Consider the following 23,131-nt stretch of genomic DNA (forward strand, 5'->3'; position numbering starts at 1 on the left):
CAAAGTTCAATTGAAATCCAAATGTTTACTGTGAAAGTGCAACGACTCCTTTTATAACATTTTTACCCTCTTGAGATATTTCGTGAATCTATACAAAGTACAACTTGTTACTGGTTTCAACAAAATTTGGGTATAGAAGATAATTTCTGGCCTGGACAAGGAAGTATGATTTTGAGACACTGCTCTTAATCCTATGTTGCATATAGGACTGCATGGCACAAAACAAAGTTGTGACAATACTTGAACAAAGTCTTAAATTCTGAAACCCTTATAAAAACGTTTGTCTTGGACAAGGAAAATCTACATGTATATTACTACATTTTGACCTCCCCTAACCTTAACCATGAAGGTGGGGAGGGGGGAGTTGTGGACACTTTAATTTCATACTGGTGTTGTGATATGTGATAAATAGGACAAAAGCGCTGCTGTGCAGAGCAAAATATGCCCAAAGTGCCAGTTAAATTTGAGCATCATTGATAAACATGTTCTCGAGTAACTTATTGAGCAGAACCTAAATTGCCAACAGATGTAAGACTAGCTTTATTACACAATACATCCATCTGACCGGGAGTGGTCCATGATGAATACACTTTAACAGTAACCAAACCTTGCAGCCAGTGATTTTTTTGACAAATCAAGATGGCTATTAACAAATTTAGTAGATGTCATCCAAGGAACATCTCTGTGGAATTATTTTAAAATCTGACCAGTGATTTAGGAGATGGCATTTTATTTTTTTTCTATTTTTAGGTCTATGATGCGTCTTAAATACATTACAAAAATTGTAAGTGCACCAAGTCCTTAAAAACACAGACTGATAATGCATTGGGAATTTTCACACATACTTGGGTGAACAATGGGTAAAAATAGGGATGTATCAAGTTATACAATACCTCCAGGATTTAATAAGATAATTACATTACTGAACAAAGAAATAAACTGCCATATATCCCCAAGCACTACAGGTGATAAATAGATAAATCTTTTATATTGTCTACTGTTTAACGATGTTTCATATAACTCGAGTCTTCAATTTAAATAGTAAAACATATGAAAATGATAATACTATAGTCACAACCTTTTATAATGTGGGGCCAATCCTCTAGATCCGAGGTGATTCCAAAGTTTACTTTTAGAAACAATATTAATGGACTTTTATACACAAGTCTTACAACTTGTACATATTACAATAGAACTACTTGTCTACTTGGGAACATTTCTGGACATGAAACATCTGTCAAATGTATTTGCAAACATTCGACATGTGATATTATTATGCACTTATACAGCAGGCCTGGGTGTGATTACTGTATCGTAACTTTCTTCTGAAGGCTGTGCCTTAATGAAATCTTACAAAAAAAAAAAAAAAAAAAAAAAAAAAAAAGAAAAAAAAAAAAACGAATTAAAAAAAATGCAATTTATTGTGATGTCTTTATTAAGTATGATTTTAATTATATATAAAGATATAGCATTAAAAAAAGAATACAGTTAACAAATCTGAAAAATATACAAAGTACATGAGAATGCACTAAGCATCTCTACAGCGCCTTAATGAAATACATGCTGCTAATGAAAACTCGCTACCTGTATATAAACAACAACTCTGAAATAACTGTCCACAACACTTAACATCTCAACTAGTATACGACATTATAACCAAACTAGCTGTCGTATAACATCTTCAGTAAGGCAGTGCCACTCAGCATCTGACTTGCATACACGTATTAAACCCAGTCGCACACATTGGTAAATACTGAGGCTGGTCATGCATGTAAATGTTTGGTCGATGATACTAAAATTTGGCGACAATATACAATAATTACCGATGCCTGTATAAAGGGCTATAACCCAAAACTAAGACAGTTCTATTCTCTCTAAGTTTATAAAAGATCTTTGTTAATATTTGTATTATTTTCAACCAATGCCCTTGAACACAACCTCAAATTGGTCAATATTTGTCATTAATATGCGACCCTAAGATGATCAACACTCAAATTTACACTAACAGGAAAACAACTGGTCTGTTCAACCAAACACGAATATAAGCAAGTCTTTCTGGTTTATACTTATTTTAATTTTTGCTACATTTTTTTTTGTATGAAATGCATCAATATGTCATTTCAAGCATAAATTGAGGCACTTCATTTTAATTCCTATTTAATGAATTCATTACACTAAAATGAAAAGTTGCTAACCTAAATGCAAATTATAAGTTTTCCTGGTGGGTATCAACACGAAAGTTTTCTTAAAGCTTTTGACAATCATTCAATCAATGTCTAGTCTTTTTTCTTAAACCTTTTGACAATCATTCAATCAATGTCTAGTCTTTCCAACTAAGATTTTACAAAATTATGCTTGTTCAAAATATTCAGTATATAGAGATGTTCAACTTCAGGAGTAAAATTTAATGTATGTTTGGTGAAATACAGTTTAAAAAATAATAGTGCATCTGTTATATATGTATGTTATCTATACAAATCATAAATTTCAAATATACATAAAACTGTTGTATGAAATATACAGACAAGAGGGTCAATCTAGCAAAATGTCGCTCACCTAAGTTAGTAAGTTAAATAACAAATACACAGAAATTGATTAACACTATACCGGTAAATCTAGTGTGATGATAAGGAGATTTATAAGAAATCTGTCATCATTTCAACAGTTTTCATAAACTGCCCAAGGATGTCACTGACTGAAAGACTGCTTTGGAATACAGAAAGGCACGGCTCATATGGTGACTTTCTAACTTTCCCAGGGGCCACTACAAGCATTATTTCTGCCACTGTTAGGCACCTGGGTAGGACTATTGGCTGTCAATAAGCCAGCTGTTTGACTTCCTTAATAAATGAAAGAATTCTACATTCCTTGCACAAGTTCATACAGACATAGAGCTAGCTGTGAGGTAACTGATCCAAAGTCACCCACTTAAACCATTCAGTTTGGACATATCAAAGCAAAACAACCAAAAAATCCACCTACACTAATAGTTTAAACTGAGCCTTTAGCTCAGATAAACTACTGACAAAAAGGAATGAATGGTGTATAAGCACTTCAAATAAGAAAAGTTCTAAGCAGACTAAATCAATAGCTTATCATCCAAATAAACATCTGCATACACACCACTGAAACATAATCACAGAAAACTCCAAACAAATTAGTTACAAGAAAATCAACCATATTTTACCACAAAAATGCCCAATTCTGAGCTAAAGCTATAATGCTTCTATGCACAGCTATTAAGGAATGAATGAGCAATCAAGGTTACACTTAAAATAAAATAAAAGCACAAACTTACAGGACTGCATGAAATATTAACCTTTAGCCTGCTAAATTTCTAAAATGGACCGGTCCATCATTCAATTTGGTCAGCACCATTAACTGTTAAAAGTGGTGCTCTCCAAAAAGATACCAACTGAATGGTGAACAGTGCAGATCATGATCAGACTGCATGGATGTGCAGGCTGATCATGATCTAATCTGGTCACAAAGGAAGAATCAGTCGTGTCCAGCATGATAAGGGTTAATGAAATAATATGCACGTTCTCTACTAAAAGCAATTTTACCCCCAATAAAATCAGTTTCCAAAATGTCTAAAAAAATCTACTCAATATTGCCAGGCACCCACAATTTCCCTTTAATAAAGTTAGCTAAATGTACTTATATATTATAAATCATTTAGCCATAGTTACACCAACACCAAAAGATTCTAAGTAAAGTAATATGTAGACTTAATTAGGCTGACATGTGAAACTGAAAAGAAATAAAATAAAATCTTTATCTATGTGCATAACTATGAATGCTATGAAGTTAACTCTATAAACATGAAGGTATAAAACTTTCTAGAAAATACAATTATTATGTACATTTTGGAAATATACAGGACATTCCTGTAGTACATACTAACAAGTCTGTACAGCAGATCTAGAATGTAAGAGCTAGCTGAAGATACCCAAAGAAGTTTTCTAGAGGCACCATCAGCACTAGTCTTTGGATAAGAAACCTTGCACCACCTTTTTGGATAAAATAAAGTTTATGTTTATAAAAAAAGCCTGTTTACAAGATTTTCTGATATCCAGTTTATAATGTCTTGTTTTCAAATCAAATCAAATGGCTTGTTACTCTCAAATATAAACAGTTTTAAACTGCAAGATTAAGAGTTATGAATGTGAATGTGTAAATCTTCTTTCAGTGTTCTGAATTTTGAAAATATGCTTATTGAAATATACATTAAAGTCTACATGTACCCTTAAAACTGCAAATAATAAATCTTATTGGTGGAAAATTGACAGCTGAAAAAAAGGCTACCTGTCTTTGTCCGATCAGATGGTTTGCTGTATCAAAAGAAATGTCATTATGTGGTATCACTGGATGGAACTGTGTCAAACTCTGATAGCCAATCACAGAGCCCGAGTTTTACAGAAGAATAAATAAATAAAAGCAATATTGAAGGTAAGCTTTCTTGATAGTTAAAATTTAGGCCAAGGTTGCAAGTATGACTGGGGGAAAAGAAAGAATGGAGTTTACTACAAATCCATACAACAAAATATACTTGCAACTTCCAAAGCTGAACTTAGTTTACATATATCCATCAAATTATTAGCAAATGGTTTGTTATTACCAATAATTTGTTTATACAAACAGCAATATACATGTTTTACACGTTAACAATAACGCTATAACAAGATTCAGTCAACATACACTGAAGCTTATAGAACACTTAACAGAACTTTGTTCACTAAAGAAAAAAACCTTGTGCATCCATTTCTTTGCATTTTTGACTTTTTTCTCCATTCAACAGTACATATAATATATTCACTATTTCCATGTCTATCTAACACAGAAATAAATAAATTAAACTGCTATCAGAATTTTTACTTTAAAAAGGTATCAAATTCAATACAATAGAAATAATTCTCGATTCAACGTTTGTTGCCAGGAAATATGTTGTAGTACTGAATATGCCGTCATGATAAATTTGTATGATGTGAATCAACAACCACACATGTATTATTTTTCCTATGATTTTGAATGAATAAAACGATAAGATTCAGAGTCAGAGATGTAAAGAAATCGAAAAACAACGCATGTCTAACAAGTACTATGCACAATGAGTTCATACTTTTCTACATCTAAATTTGGAAGTCCTCATAACAGCTTGCACTTCTTTTTCTTAGGTTTGGGTTTCGGACAAAGAACTGCTCTAATAGCTTCGTCAAACACCGTCTTAAGTCCTTTCTGTGTCAGAGCCGAACATTCCAGATACTTCACCGCCCCTATTTCCTTTGCCATTGCCAAGCTCTGAGGGTAGGTAATGGGAGATAACTTCTTTTCCCGTAGTTTTTCGACAGTTTCTTTGTCTTCTCTTAAATCTAGCTTGGTTCCGACGAGGATGATAGGCGTGTTTGGACAATGATGACTTACTTCTGGGTACCACTGAAACAACACAGTTGAAGCAATATTATTATCCAAAGGAAAGCCAACCTGGTTTCAAAAGTGTGTCAGTATCTTTTAAATAAAACATGAAATAAGTGCCCCCACCACCCCACCCCCACAAAAATGAGATGCGAGAGTTCCAGTTAGTATTTACTGTTTAACCAGCATATACTGCTAAATCACTGATATTTGTTAGAGAATGGAGGGGGTAGGGGTGGCGTTATTTTTGTGGATTTTGCGGTTGTGTATATCCATGAAATTTTATCCCAAAGAACAAACACAATTTCCATTTACCATATCTTCCAAAACCAAGAAATGTTATGCCCATGATTGTACAGTAATCTATAGGAAAATGTGTTTACCTAATTGGTAAACAAGGTAAAAATATTATTAATGTGAAATAGTCAAAATTTCTGCTGTAATTTACAAAGCATCAAAATATTACCTCATTCGATATAGACTGTATTACACAGTCACTGCTGTATAACTATAAATAATGTTAATTGGTCATATCCATGTAGGCATGCAGCTTTAAAATCTTGTACCATTAAAACCAGGAAGTGTTTTAAATATATCTGCACCAAAGTATCAAGTGTATGTATTGAATCAATATCTATTTTGTTTTAAATATCCTGACCTACATCTGAAGGGATTCGGCTTTAAAATCTTGACTACCACGGGTAATTTCAGAATACCACTAAAACCAGGAAGTGCTTGAAATACCATAAATTTGGATGAAAGGATAACAGATATACTGAATCAATATTTGTTTGAAAATTTACATACATGTACATATTATTTCACAGTTAGCCATTAGGTCAGCAATTAAAATACAGCATTACATTCAGGTGATAGGCCTCTTTTTATCTGTTAAATAACATTCATAACAATAACTTCCTACAATGTATCAGCCATCTATTGAACTGAACAAGAAAAGATTACACTAAGCATTTGAATTTTCTTGTTTGTTTTCACAAACAAAGACGTTAAAACTTAAAAATAAAATGTGCCATAACTTCTAAAACTAGAGAGCTATCAAGTGAATCAAAATTTTATATATTTGTCAATGAGCATTGCAAGTTTTAACCAATGTTTTAATTTCAGCTCTGAATAAAACTGAGAAATGTCTGTAAATAGCTGTTCAGGGCCAAATTCAATGAATATCATCCATCAAATGAATTTTTCGTGGCCGAGGAAACCCAAGAAAATTAAATCCCAAAGCACAAGTATAATGCCCACTCATTTTACATTCAAAATCTTAAATCCATGAATTCATATTTTACCTCGAAATAGCCATTTTGGCCTATACCACTAAATTTTTGCTGTCTCCAAGAGACATAAATTCATGGTATATAAAAAAAATCAAATTTTGCTTCTATATTCAGATTAATTTTCGTGGATTTTCTCCAACATCAAATCCGCACAAACTAGTCCCATGTAAATAGAAATAATTTCACAATACAAGAAGAAGATAGAAAAGAAAGTGAAAATTAGAAAAAACGTGGATAAAATAGACCAAACAAGTACAAATAAAAGCAAAAAAAAGGAGCTGCGTTCAATAAACACTTGATGCCCCCAGTGGCATCCTTGTCGATAAGATTTTGCACCTTATGGTTCAGGTAACTCTAAGGCTAAAATGAGGTCAAGGTCAAACTGAGGTCAGGTGATGATTGAAGATGAGAAATGGTCACAGGTTACATCTGCATTAGTATCAATTCATTCTAGTAAGGGGTATTGATTCTAGACGAAATGGTTCTATTTGGTTAACCAAGAGGTGGCCCATACAAAGCAACTTAAGTCCAAAATGAGGTCAAGGTCAAACTGAGGTCAGGTGACGTTTGAAGATGAGGAATGGTCACAGGTTACATCTGTATTAGTATCAATTCATTCTTGTAAGCGGTATTGATGCTAGACGAAACGGTCCCATTTGGTTAACCTTGTACGGACGGACGGATGCCCATACGATTCATGTATTTGGTGGTCATTCCATTGTTTGAAAACAATAGAATGAACACTTAAGGAACAAAAGAATTAAGTGGTTACAGAATGAATACAAAGGATTTCTATTGTCCTAGGCCACACCTCCTACCACCTAAGGTACCAATCATGTGCTCGGACGAACGAACGGACAGGACAATCACTATATGCCTCCAGCATCAGTAGATGCCGGGGGCATAAAAAACCCGCTCAAAATGCCACAAAAAATATCCCACAACTTGTAGTATTCAAGGCAGAACAAAAAACACAAATCCTAAACAACGAAGAAATAAATCAAATTCATTCCAACTCACCTTGGCTCTCACATTTTCAAAACTGGCTGGACTTATCAGCGAGAAACATATCAAAAACACATCCTGCAACAAAAAAAAAAGATAATGATTCTGTTACAGTGGAAACTATCTAATATTTCTAATATATCTTTAACTAATTAGTAAATATTATGTAAATGCGATCATGCTCCCTAGATTTTTAATGAATCAGATTAATCGAATTAATTTTGAAACGTGGTCACCTAAGAAAACTAGAACTGTCACAGGAGTGACTCATACCCCCACCATACGGTCTTGTCACAGAAGAAGGGCAACCATAAGGAATCTTAAAAATACTTTGGAGTACTTCATCCTGGGCTTCCACATATAAGTAATACTAGTATAATACTAGTATAGTAATACTAGTAAATATATATAATCTCTAATATTAGAGATACACTAAAAGTGAATACAAACAAGAGCACCGCCTTGCGGGTGCTGACGCTCATCTGATTTTTTTTGTGTAATAGAAATATTGTCCTACCCACGATTTTCTAAGTCTAAAAAGGGCCATCATTCTTGCAAAAAGCAGGATAGAATTGTTTCTTGATGTACAGTGTCCACTTATGATGGTGAAAAACTGTTGCAAGTTTTAAAGCAATAGCTTTGATAGTTTATGAGAAAAGTCGACTTAAACATAATACTCAACCAAGAAAATGATTTTCTAAGTCCAAAAGGGGCAATAATTATTGCAAAAAGCAGGATGGAGTTATGTTGCTTGCTATACAGGGTCAGCTTATGATGGTGAACAAGTGTTGCAAGTTTCAAAGCAATAGCTTTGATAGTTTAAGAGAAAAAGTTGACCTAAACATAAAACTTAACCAAGAAATCTGATATTTTCTAAGTCCAAAAGGGGCCATAAATCTTGCAAAAAGCAGGATGGAGTTATGTTTCTTGCTGTACAGGGTCAGCTTATGATGGTGAATAAGTATTCCAAGTTTCAAAGCAATAGCTTTGATAGTTTAGGAGAAAAGTTGACCTAAACATAAAACTTAACCAAGAAATCTGATATTTTCTAAGTACAAAAGGGGCCATAAATCTTGCAAAAAGCAAGATAGAGTTATGTTTCTTGCTATACAGGGTCAGCTTATGATGGTGAACAAGTATTCCAAGTTTCAAAGCAATAGCTTTGATAGTTTAGGAGAAAAGCTGACCTAAACATAAAACTTAACCAGGCAACGCCGACGCAGACGCCGACGCCGACGCCGACACCGACACCGACGCCGACGCCGACAACCGCTCAAGTGATGACAATAACTCATCATTTTTTTTCAAAAAATCAGATGAGCTAAAAAGTGTCTTACCGACCCATGTTACCACGGAAAAATGTTTTTACTTTTTACATAGGACTTATTCATAACTTTATCATGACATCACAGTACATTAGGGGTTCTAACTGACCAATCAGAGAGCTGCATTTTCAAGTACCTGCCAGTTTCCACTTGGGTATAACAAAGTATATTTACAATGAACATATAGTGACTTTAGAAACAAATATCACAGCATTTTAGAAATCAAATTAAGATTTTTCACTGCTCATGTCCCAGATGATGCTACAAATGACAAAACTTTGAAGTTTCATTGAAATATCATATCGATTTAATAGCTTTATTTTAGTTAAAAGTTTGAGATTTTACACAGGGAGTCTATGATAAAGTCCGAGTAAAATGTAATCAATACCCAAGTGAAATAAGTATCATTCCACAATGTTTTGGACATGTTAAAATTATGAATAATAAAAAAGTTAGAAAAATACCTGAAATATTGAAAATCTAAAAATAGGATTTCTAAAAATAGACTAATTCCTGGAATTTAAGGGGAAGAAACTTAGTACAAAGGTTAAAAAAAGGTTACTTCCCTTTGGCTCTAAGCCAATCAGAATGAGATATAGTGAAAATACATCAAAATTAACCTTAAATTCTAGGTAAAAGGGGACACAATTCAAGAAAAATAGTGTCAGAGTTATGCACCTTGTGTCACATGATGTGGGTGATGAGGTGGAACATCTATTTTAAGTCTGAATCAAATCCATTCAGTAGTAATTGAGATATAGTGAAAATACATCAAAATCAACCTTAAATTCTAAGTAAAAAGGGGCATAATTCATGAAAAATTGGTGTCAGAGTTATGCACCTTGTGTCACATGATGTGGCTGATGAGATGGAACATCTATTTTAAGTTTGAATCAAATCCTTTTAGTAATAATTGAGATATAGTGAAAATACATCAAAATCAACCTTAAATTTAAAGTAAAAGGGGACATAATTCATAAAAAATTTATGTCAGAGTTAAGCACCTTATGTCACATCATCTGGGTGATGAGGTGGAACAACTATTTTAAGTTTGAATCAAATCCATTTAATAATAACTGAGATATAGTGAAAATACAACAAAATTAACCTTAAATTCTAAGTAAAAGGGGACATAATTCATGAAAACTTGGTGTCAGAGTTATGCACCTTGTGTCACATGATGTGGGCACATGATGTGGGTGATGAGGTGGAACATCTATTTTAAGTTTGAATCAAATCCTTTTAGTAGTAACTGAGATAAAGTGAAAATACATCAAAATCAACCTTAAATTCTTAGTAAAAAGGGGCATAATTCATAAAAAAAATGGTGTCAGAGTTATGCACCTTATGTCACATGATGTGGGTGATGAGGTGGAACATCTATTTTAAGTTTGAATCAAATCTATTTAGTAATAACTGAGATATAGTGAAAATACAACAAAATTAACCTTAAATTCTAAGTAAAAGGGGACATAATTCATGAAAACTTGGTGTCAAGAGTTATGCACCTTGTGTCACATGATGTGGGTGATAAGGTGGAACATGTATTTTAAGTTTGAATCAAATCCTTTTGGTAATAACTGAGATAATAGATTTCGGGACGCGACGGGACGGGACGGGACGCGACAAAACTGACTCCTATATACCCCCCTCAAACATGTTTGGTGGGGGTATAATGAGTGAAATTATTTCAGATTTGGGGTAGCAGTTTCTGACAAGTTTCAAAGATCTGGAAAACTGACCTCACCCTCTAGCCAACATCTTTTCTTAAACTAAACAACAAAAGTTGAATAATTTGGGTAAATGGTCATCGGCCAAACGTTAGTGTGAAATTATTTCGAAATCGAATCAGTAGTGTATAAGTTACTTGAATTTTTTTCTAATTTTAGCTCTGGTTGCCATTTTTGACAAATAGGTATCTATGTGAATGGCCGCACAAGAAACGTGTCATTTTTCTGTGTGAAAGTATTTAAAAACCAGACAGGTAGTTTCAGACAAGAAAATTCTTAGTTTCGTCTATATACATTTATGCAAAACTGACCCTGCCCTATAGCAGCCAAGTTATTTTAATAAATAAGATTAATTTGAACAATCTTGGTAGGGGGTCTCCAAAAGAACAATAATTGCGTGAATTATTCTAAATTTTGGCAATCAGTTGAAAAGAAGATTTTTTGCAGTTCCTATTACATGTATATACATACAGGGAAAGGTACTCAAATCAAAATAATTTGAACAATCTTGGTAGAGGGCCTCTCAAGAAACATTTCTGTGAACAGCTTTGAAAGAGGTCTAAACAAGGAACATCCAGCCCAAATTCCACCAACTTTCACCAAAAGGTTTTAGAAATTAGCAGAGAAGTTATCTAAAGAAATTGTTGAAGCCGATGGATGGATGGTGAATGATCAAAATAAATCACCTTGAGCATGTCTGCTCCAGTGAGCTAAAAAAATAAACCCTTACCGTCTGTGGATATGATAGAGGTCGTAACCTGTCATAATCTTCCTGTCCAGCAGTATCCCATAATCCTAGATTAATAGGTTTTCCATCTACCATCACATTTGCTGAGTAATTGTCAAACCTACAAAATTCATTTATATAATATATACTGCATCTAGGTTACATGTTGTTGTTTTTTCAACAGTGTTTCAAATAAGATGTTGTATCCTAGGGAAAACTTTGTAAATACCAGTTTGCAAAACAACGTTATGGAACCTGTGCACTGCATGTCCCGTCACCAAAGTGAACAAGTGTGTGACGTTTCGATCCATTCCTATTTGTGGATACTTAAGAAACCAGCATATGTCCAAATTTTAACCAAATCGATATACCACCACAGACACAACAGTGAGTGCAACAGCTCTACACATTCTTCGAATAGTCCAGCCAATAAATTTATGTAATTACAAGTTAAAAGTACATTACACTCTCAGACTGCAGCAAGTACTTCAAAATTGCTTCAAATTACTGTCATTTTAAGCACTTTTTACATTTCAGTACTCTCACAGCTTTAAAGGTACTATCTTATCTCTTTCAACTTAAGCATGTTAAGATTCTAATTTCTATCTGAAAAAGCACTCTATAATACTATACTGACAAGGTTAGCTGAAAACTTACAGCAAAATACTTACACAGTTGGGATATATTCCCCAGGGAAGGCATTCGTTGTGTAACTGATCAGCAGGCATGTCTTACCAACAGCACTGAAATAGACAATGTTAAACTTCAGCAGACTCAACTTTAAGCACCACATTCAAATTAGGAAATTGTTGAAGAGACAACTGACTGTTGCTGCTTTTGGGCAGTATTTATATAACTGAAGAGTTCTGCATTGAATCCTAATAATTCATGTACATGCATATTTATTTTTATCTACTTGTACCAATCATTTAACTTGACCTTCTGGCTAAGAGGTTCTAGGCTACCAAATTTAGGGCTGTCATCGATAGAAACGATATCGATATATCAACGATATTTTTTTGTCGATCGATTATCGATTCCTATTTTCAAAAATCGATATTTTACAGAGAGAAAAAACTATCCAGATAAACACTCAGACCCTCAAAAACTATAAAGTTCACAAAGTTGTAAATTTGGATAAATCCAAAAGAGAAGTGAAGGCAAAATAAAAATGAAAGATTTTATTAATTTTTATTTATTTCTTTTATTTCATAAATACAAATACAACACAATCAAACAGTAATATGAAAAGTAGGCAATAAAACTAAAAATAGCATTTACAGGAAGGTATATAGTATGCATACGGACAAATAGGGGTGTAACGATACATCGAACTATCGATGCATTGCGATACTAAGTGTCCCGATAGCATGTATCGATAGAAAAGTCACGATCCAATAACAATCGCCGATAGTTCCTTCAACAATCGATAGTTTCGATAGTTTTGAAATTTTAGTAAATACAGAAATAATTTATAATTTATAAACCAAGAAACAGAGCCAGCTTTCATTTGCGCCTCGGAAAATGTTTACGTCTCCATTACAATAATTACCCTCACGGAATTTAACTACCATAAAGGACTGAGAAGTCTGGGAGATAATTAATAAATTTAGTTTCTTAGAAAGAAGGCTACTTGTATTATACAGCAAACTGTTCGGTAGGGCCCTTCTTTTAGTGCTGGTACACCTTAATCCGATCCGTTAATTTTCGTCTTTTTCGATGCTTTGGGTTATTAAACATGTTGACATTCGCAACAAAATGGCCGATTCGTTTGAGTATACCTTGCATCGGTTTATTGTTTTACTTATTGTTCCAAAGCCAAAGAAGGCAAGAAATATTTAATGTTAGAATTATTTCTGTCCATTTCATTTATACAAACATCTCAATGTGTGTTAACAGCAATTCTAAACAGTGCCGTCTCTTACACTGTGTAACAATGCCAGTTGGTAGCTTTACTATATAAATTATGATGGCCGATAACTATTGCAATAGTATCGCAATAGTAACCTGCAATAGAATAGTATCGCAATAGTTTTTAAGCAATATCAATAGTATTGCAATAGTCAAAATTGGCCTCAATAGTCACCCCTACGGACAAATAGTTTGTTAATCTAACTTAATAATCGATATATCGATGTATCATCCATATTTGTCTTCTGATATATCGGTATCGCCGATATGCCTAAGACCCAATCAATGACAGCCCTAACCAAATTTGTAAAGTTATTGCTCAGACCAGTACTTTTGCAGTCCTTGACAATGCAGTAGTCACTGCTGAAAGTAACTCTGTTAGTGCGCGGCATTATGTATCCAGCAGGATGTCAGCAAAAGCAAAACATTTTTTCCTGTCTAGAAACTCTCAATTACTGTCAGCCAGGATGCCAACAGCTGACATATTATATATACGCTGGATTTAGTTCATATTCACCCATCGATGACCTCTGTGGTAACAACTTAAGTCTGCATTAGTAAGTAGTATATTTACCCATATATTCAGATTTACCATATGCAGCAGTAGCAGCTTGATACACAGACTGACAGAGACTAAAACCCGACCTGACTACCAAGGGAAGGTAAATAAATTTGAACGTGTGTCACACTGCCTTAATTCACCTTGTAAATAAATGTTTGAAAGAAATAGATTCGGGCAATGTAATCGGCAGTCTTTTTCTTGACTTCCGCAAAGCATTTGTTTGGTTGATCACGAAATTTTGCTTCAAAAATTGAAATTGTACCATTTTTCTCCCTCCTCTGTTGGCTGGTTTCGATCTTATCTTTCAAAAAGAACGCAGTCTGTTAAATTAAATACTAGTGTTTCTAATGAATCATTCATAAAAACAGGAGTGCCTCAAGGTTCAATTTTAGGCCCTTTATTATTATTATACCAGATTTATATAGCTGTCTTATTGTTTCTCTTATACGTTAACGATTTGCCTTTACATTTGAAAAATTCTAACCTTGACATGTATGCTGATGATTCAACTTTATATGTGGCTGATCGGTCAGTTTCCCTTATTGAGACAAATTTACAGTCTGACTTACATAATTTTCATAGATAAATGGTGCGCTGCAAACAATATGGTACTTAATCCTGTAAAAACTACTTCGATACTGATAGGTTCCCAGTATAAAATAAGACATTCTGCCTCTCTGAATCTAACAGTAAATAACAGTCGTATAAATTTTGTCACAAATCAAAAAGTTTTAGGTATTCATATCGATCAGCATTTAAAGTGGGATGTTCACATAGAAAATGTCTGCAAAAAATTATCTAACAAATTTACACTTCTACGACAGATCTCAAAATTTCTTACACTAGAAAATTAATGAAACAAATGTTTTATAATGCCTACATCATTCCGATTATTGACTACGGTGCGATAATTTGGTGTAATGCTCCCAAAACATACTTTTCAAGAGTATCTGTGTTTCAGAAAAGTATTGCTAGATTGATAATTAACAAAACCTTTGTTATCTTCTTCTGTTGCTATGTTTAAAGAACTGAAATGGCTTCCTGTCGAAAACAGACATAAATTACATATAGCTGTAATGACGTTTAAAGCTCTACATGGTTCAACCCCGGAATATATTACTCAGTTGATTATTGTTTCCGACAACAAGTCATACAACCTAAGATCTAATTCCCAAGGTTTAATTACTCATTTCAGACTCAATTCAGATTTAAATTATATGAAACAATCTTTCAAATTTTTATCGATGAAAGTGTGGAATTCTATACCAGTTATTATCCATAATGCAGCGAATGTGAACTCTGTCAATACAGTTACAAAAAACTTTTATTTGATGAAGTCTGCACTGCATAATCATAATGCTACAGGTGCTCAGATCAAATGTGTTTTTACCTTTTGTTGTTTTTTATATTGTATTGTTTTAATATGCATTTTTTTTTTAAATACTTTGTACCTTGTTGAAGGCCTCATTGTAAATATGTGATTTCATTTGTATCTGCTTATGTGATTGCATAAAGAGTTTACCTTCGTAAAATAAAGAAATTATTATTATTATTATTATTATTATTATTATTATTATTATTATACCAAGACTATAATCCATTCACATTGAGGTCCATGTCAAGTTTGAACATGTATGACCATTTCCTGTATTAAATGGATAATAACTAAAAACAAGCAAGTGCCATAATGTTTTGAAATATCATATTTATAATGAAGAAAGGCAGTGGCCTATTGTCTGATACCCTGATGTCTTAGCCACTCCAGACATCAGGTAACTAACAGAAAGCCTAGCATATCCTCTAGCAGTCATTTAGGTGTCTGCTCATAATTTGAGACACTCCAGCCAAAACACAAAATAGACTTTCAAAATGTCAGCGAGGCAATTGTATGCTTTAATGTCAACATAAATTCATCATCAGATACATTGTACAAGCACCAGAAAATGTTCCCAACGGATTCCATTGGGTGTTTCCTAACAGATATATGCAGACTGAATAAGCTTAGACGTGACACAGACAGGACAGTGACAGTCAAAAGTTATCACGCTGTCCTAGTCCAACTAATTTGACGCGGTCCTTGGAAATATTGAGTTATATTTCTTATAAATGGGCAATATCTTCACTTGCGTCAAACACTCGAAAGACCAAAATAGTGGATGAAATGTCTAATGAATTTTTTTAGATAAATTCAAATAAAACTTACATGTAACAAAAGGGGATTTAATTCCTCATTAATTTTAAGTAAAAATTAACAAATACACATGTAATTTCCAAAATTACAAGTTTTCTGGTGATTTAAACTTATGTATGTACTTGACACAATTAACGTTAACCGTGTCTACACAGCAAAATGCCCAAGCGATGAAACCAGTAACTTTACATGATTGTGAAAATTTACCCTCCATTATTTTGGTCCTTTGAAATTTTGACAGTCAATGGGTCTGTGTGTTATCTAGAGCATCACGACCAGTCTACAGTCTAGTCCAACTAAATGTTCACGACTCGTGATATTGTGATAATTTTTGCATAGGTCAATCTATCCTCCGTGTACAACATAGGACCTTTTCTGTGGTGAACCTTCCGCGACGATTCTACGTGTGATTTTTAAATCGCATTTTTATTAGTAAAAAACAAAAATATTAGTTAAATTTTAAGATACCTGGAAAGAATATCCATTTTTTCCTTTCATTCAAATGATGTTTATGTGAATAATTTTATTTGAATAAACAGCAAAATACGAGTTTTCACTGTTTTAAACAGCGCACCCTTAAGTTTACATAAATTTACAATTTCACTGTTTAAGTATATTGCCTAATTGTGTTTTTACCTAAAACTATATTCACCACAGAAAAGGTCTTTAGGCCAGTATTTTTTTATCTTTAGTTTTACCGACCCGCCGACCCTAAAATTTGGGAAAGTGAAAAAAAAAAAAAAAAGATTTCAGAAAAAAATCGAAGTGTCAAAATATGATGCACACACGAGTGATCCGCCAACTGACCATAATTAAAACGGTACCTGAACGTTAAACGTGCGGCTTTTATACCAACAGTACGTCCAAAATGAGATGTCAAATTTTCATGCAACAAAAAGCACATCGATATGAACACCGTGTCCGTTTATCCGCGCCCAGCGATCGGCGGACACGTTGTGTCGCGGTGTGCAATCGCGGTGATTCTCTGTCTATATAACGTCTAATTAAATTAACCCCGTTTTTCATTGTAGAAAGATAATTTTTGCTCCCATATTTTGTTTTCTGTTTTCAGGTAAATACCAATTTAAGCTTATAAGATGTGTAATTATAAACCTTTTAGTTTCCTTTTGTTTATGTTTATAATTCTATGTAAAATTGTTGAAACGTCCACTAACAATTACTACTAACATTACATGTTGGAATAAATGTTTTACTCACCTCCGTTGCAATTAAACTGCCTAATTCTTTCTTTCGTTTAGCATGTTTGCCCATTTTCACATGTTGCAAAACTATTTGGTAAGTTACTTATAATTAATAAGTTCATGTTAGTTAATAAGTGCTAATTAGATAATAATTTGTCGGTGCCCGTTCAATACGGCCCATACGTTTGTTATCAATAAAGAGTAATTAAATTTTTGACTGTTTTCGAGCAAAAACTTATTTGCAGTTTCAAAACAGTTAATATTAACTTCAACTCGTAAAAGTTGTTCGATATTTAAATCAATTTCATTTTTACTTGTAGCCCCGTTTATTTTTATTTTGCACTGATTTATTATCGTAAGGCAGTGGCTACGATTACGGTACCGTATTATTATTAACGGAATGTTTACAATGAATTAAGGGATAAATGAAATGTAACGAAGCAATTATTGTTTTCTATTTCAGGTACAGTCACAAACTACTAGTACATAAAATTAGAAAGAAACAAGAAGTAAAGTTTCGGAGCATGACGAGTTAGTGGCTAGTAATACGGTCCCGCACGGTACTTAAGCTAGTCATACGTGAGGCACGTTCAGCTAGACCGTCGTGTTTGGACTATATGAGTAGTTTTGATAATGCTTTTGATTTCAAATAACTGTATAAAAAGAAGTTTATTTTCAAACAGTGATAATCACATACTTCTAGATTTTTGGCCGTCGTGCGGGACCGTTCACTAAAGGATGTTTTAAAGCCACTTATAAATATGTATTATTTCCACATGGTGTATAATAAATAATGAAAGCGTAAAATAGTTGTTATCTATGCTTACGGGAAGAAACTTTCAACAAGAGTGAAAATTACAGCAGAACACCAGAGGAGGGAAGGAGCAGAAAACAAAAATCGGCCTTCTATATCTTTTTTATTTCCCTTTTATTCTATACAAAATTTAACGGAATATAACATTTATTAGGATGCACAAACAATTTAAACAAAAAAAAGCCAAGAATGCTTTGCAATAGACAGAAAAACATTTGTTATGTTGCGTTCTCATAAAAAATATAATGCTTCCATTTAATTTTATTTCTTTATTTCTTATTCAGAAGATGTACATAGATTTAAACGATACCAACAATTGAAGTTTATTTATATAAAATACAGACAGACAGGCATACATATTCTATAAACCGTCATGTGATAATCACAGATATTATGTGACAAATATACCTTCAGTTGTTAAAACAAAACAGTGTATTGTATTTATATTTTGCTGCTGTTCCCTTAGCCTATTACACAGACCAAACTTTATGAAAAAGATCACATATCGAGGGTTCAACGCAATAAGGGCGTATCTACATATAATAATTATATGTAGATACGCCCTTGTTGCGTTGAACCCTTGATATGTTTTTTTTACAAATATGCAAATATCTTAATTTTGCCGAAAATAATACAGAATGGAGAATAAACAATTTTTGCCATATATGAATTATATAATTTATATGATGAACACAAAATAATCTGTTAGCACTATCAATAAACAGGTCTTTGTATTATATGATGCTATAGATATATTATGACATTTAATGCTAATAAAATTATGTTATTAACAAAACAAACATTAAATTGTAAGTTCTTGCTTCCAAGGCTCGTGTACAGCTTTTTTCTTGCCCTGAAAAAAAGATAAAATTTATATTTTTAATACAGATGTATGTTACACATTAATAGTTTCTTGAAATTCGACATGTCATGTGATAGAATTCGATTAATGTTTATTAATGAATATTTCAGACATGTAGACATGCATCAAAATGTTTAAATGGATGATTGCTTTGTTGATATAAAAGTGTATACCACTGTTTCCTGAGCAAAAACTTTTAATTCTGATATTCTATATTGTACTAAAATTATATTTCAAAATTCTTTTTGATAGTTACATTAGCAAATAAATTCGTAACAAATTAACAAGTTATTTAAAAATTATTGATTTTAACTGGTAACTTACCTCTTAAATAATTATCAAATTCCATGCAAACTGTGAACGAAGATTAATTGTTAGAGTGTTAAATAACGTTATCGTATTAAAATTTTTGTTAGTATAACAAAAGAAGTTTGCAACGAACATACAAAACTGAAAAGTGAACTCTAAATAAAACAACTGAATTCACAGGTTTTATTGTTTATTAAGCACAGTCTCATCGTGTACGCTTCTTGTCAAGTGCTCTACCTGCAAAATACGAAAAGTCTCCAAAATCAACTAGCAGACGAACATTGAAACTGAAAAATTACGATGTTATTTAATGTTATCATACATATATATATTTCCTTTCATTTTTGGATAAAATAAAATGGAAAATAGCATATTTTAAAACAATCTTGAAAACTGCGATTCACCGCGATTTCACGGCGAAACAGCGTGGTTGGCGAGCACCGTGTCTGGACACGCTGGGTGTCCATTGTGACTTTTCATTTTGGACGTACTGTAAATCAAAGAAAATTAAAAGTGAGAAAAATAAAACTATAACGACTGTCTTTAACTTTTATCCGCCAACTTGTTTCACAAGTTTGATTCAATAATCGTCAAATAATTTGGTAAGAGTGTTGTCTTATTAGTAGTTTCAGTTTAGGTCGAGATTTTGCAAAAATACTTTACAATCGAGGATTTTTTTTAAAATTTTTTTCCCGCCGCCGACCCTATCTTTTTTCCGAAAAAATCGGTAAAACTAATAATTAAAAAATACTGGCCTTACTGGTTTTGAAAATTTGACGTAAATAGATGGATTCTGCTCAATCTATTTACGGATTCTGCTCAATCACGAAAATAACTCAGAATCAGTTCCGACATCGAATTATACCTAAAGTCTAGTCTAAATAATGAGACCTCGGGTAGACTGTGGTCGACTGAAATTACGATTTATCAGAAGTCACGATTTTTCTTTAGCCCTAACAACTTGCCTGTTGTTTTAAATCATAAATAGTAAATAAAAAACATAAAAACAGGACATATTTAATTATTTATCAAGAATTTCTGTTGTAAAAAATTTAAACCTCTAACGTTTCAATCGTCTTCATGTAATGGCGGTCGGAGGCGTGACCAATGGAAATGCTTCGTGTAGTACTGTGTTTACCGGTGATTGGCCGTTTTCCAATATGTAGTACACTCGTGTTAAACCTTGGCATTTTTTAACTGCCATAGTTTGAATTTTTCTCAAGAAATCTCAGTAATATATACATCATTGAAAAGGAAAAATTACAGGCTTTCTATGTATGTATTTCTTTTTTTTATCCGTTGTATTATTATAACATAATTCCCACCCAACGAATTCAATTGGGTGTTACTTACGCAAAGAAGAGGACAGTGCTATCACATTCTTTACCTTTTCTGGTTTGTACTCAGAGGCGGATACCGACAAGTCAAAAAAATATAACAATATTCAACTCTCGAGTACAATTATTTGGACTACCTAAAGTCATGCCAACATGTCTTTTCAACAGGCCACATTAATGCGGGATATCTTTGCAAGGCTACTTAGATGGGGGCTTAGATGAGATCACCTTCTTAGTCACATCATTTCCTGGTATGTTGACCATCAGGATACACAACAGCACAAATGAACAGAATATTTCATAATGCAGGGTTACAAAAATCAAATAATACAAGTAGATTTGAAATAACATCATTAAATAAATGAATATATGACTTTAAAAAATACAAAATTGATATAAATCAGTGAAGCAGAACGAAAAAAACTTCAGGAACTTGTGCCTCGGTAAAAAAGTAAAACGTTGAACGTTTCTTACCCATCTCCAACTACCACACACTTGATCGCTTGCATGTTTATTGTTTAAATTAAATCCCTGAATAATTGTGAAGTGTTCTGAACGATTACAAGAGTGTTTATGAGGTAAATTTAGATAGCAACATGTATTTATAACTGGTTCAAAATGGAGGTGCAGTTTGATTTATATACGTGCCCCCAGCAAAGTTACTAAAATTAGATAAATATCGCTTGAAACCTTTACAAAATAATCGTCCATTCGCAACGTTTCGGACAACTGAATGTCTATTGTCCGTCATGTCCGGTTCGTGTCTGTACATAAGATAATAGATTAAGATAAGAGATAAGATAAGATAAGATAAGATTTTATTCGTGCAATATATCAACAAATTATAAGTCATGAGCACTCACATAATACTTTGTGAAAGAAAAACAACAAAATCAATAGTGGTAGACTGAGTACTGAAGCTAAGAGATCAATGAATTTATAATATTATGCTTATAGTTTAAACATATACATATCATATGTTAGCACAGGATAACTGGTCCTAGATCTTCCAATAATGAAGAAATTTTTACAAGCATTGACCTCCAGAATTTTGCTAAAAATGATCTTTCTTTAAAATTGAAGTCTTGTGATATTATGAACATTAGAACATGAGTTTTTGTTTCTAAACTATCTTAGAAATGCCAAATCAAGAACACAATTTAAAACATGCCCGAGTCAGGAATCGAACCCGGGTCGCCGCGCCAGTAACTATTATCCAGCGGCCTTTACCAGTACACCACTGAGGAATACGTACTTCCATAACATATAGTCTGTCAGTAATTATGTTTCAAAACTTTCTTAAGAAATATAGCATTAATATCCTGATATCCAAAAAGTTTCTCTTTTTCGTTGTCGTGTGTTCTCGGGAGGCCAATGCATTAAAGCTGCTAGGTAGGCCGCTGTACTATAATGAACAAGCATAATCAAAATTGCATTGAACAAATGGTTTGCAGTGTTGCATGCATTGATTTATTCAGGAAGCTTTGAAGATCTTTGCATGTACAAGAATGTGTCTCTAGAATTAACTGTTCACAATATTACAAATGATCAAGAACATACCCAAGGTATCTAATGAATTTGTGCCTTCATAGTATGATCATAACAGGTGACAATGAAGTCCTCTACTAACCTTTAAACTGGAGGAGAACTCAGTGGTAACGACCTACGGAACTCCCAAAGAAAAGCATGAAGTGATTTATTCTCCGTTTCTAGAAACCGATCATCGGACATTACTACAGTACATCATACATTCAACATACTCCACTTAAATGCCGACGGTGCGCCGATATTGAAGGCCCCTATAAGTCATACAAACCAATCACCAGGCTATGTAACATCTGCAGACGATATGGTCACTTACTCCAAGGACACCAGGATAACAACCGATAAAAGATAAGATCTTCCTCTAAACAATACATATGTGACACAAAGCTTGTTAATAATTCAGTGAAAAATACAGAAAAACGAATCAGAGAAATCATCTGACTCAAAGGACCATCACTGTGAAGGTAAAACATCCGCGTGTAATTTACTGCAGTTTGGCAGTCTAAGTAATGACAAACATTTCAAAATAGGTCCTCGCAAAACTGCTTTAGACAACGCACACAAGTTCAAACCTATATTAAACGTTCTACAACAGGAAAACAACGAAGTTCTAGCCGCTATAGATGTTTTGAAGAACGAGGTAACGAAGCTAAAGGATCTCTCAAATAACTGCGACCATGAAAACACTGTGTGAAGAAGTATCCAATTGGAAAATTCTAATAAAGCACTCCACGACAAAGTTTAAAAAAGTAGAAAACATATTCCAGAATTCAAAAAGAGAGATCCGATATTTCTCAACAAACTATTCTGTCAATTTTTCATGAAATAACGTGAATATTGCAAAAAAAAAGTTTATGAAATACATGTTATAACGGAACATTGAGATTATATCAAACTGTGTGAA

General features: G+C 33.2%; 1 protein-coding gene across 2 annotated transcripts; it reads right to left on the reverse strand.

Moving 5' to 3' along the window:
- Positions 1–1,412: 1,412 nt before the first annotated feature.
- LOC123564665 (ras-related C3 botulinum toxin substrate 1) lies at positions 1,413–21,339 on the reverse strand. 2 transcript variants are annotated; one of them, XR_008369954.1, is made up of 6 exons: positions 21,157–21,339; positions 12,166–12,237; positions 11,498–11,615; positions 7,728–7,790; positions 2,296–5,436; positions 1,413–2,251 (listed from the first exon to the last, which is right to left on the reverse strand). XR_008369954.1 is itself a non-coding variant. In XM_045358400.2 (5 exons), the coding sequence occupies exons 1-5, from the start codon at positions 21,189–21,191 to the stop codon at positions 5,149–5,151; spliced, it is 576 nt and encodes a 191-aa protein (XP_045214335.2). In that variant the 5' UTR covers positions 21,192–21,339; the 3' UTR covers positions 1,413–5,148. The 2 variants fall into 2 exon arrangements, 1 of the variants encoding a protein (XP_045214335.2); XM_045358400.2 differs by having other exon boundaries at positions 1,413–5,436.
- Positions 21,340–23,131: the final 1,792 nt, after the last annotated feature.

The sequence above is a fragment of the Mercenaria mercenaria genome, chromosome 2 (assembly GCF_021730395.1).
Source record: "Mercenaria mercenaria strain notata chromosome 2, MADL_Memer_1, whole genome shotgun sequence".
Classification (NCBI taxonomy): Eukaryota; Metazoa; Mollusca; class Bivalvia; order Venerida; family Veneridae; genus Mercenaria; species Mercenaria mercenaria.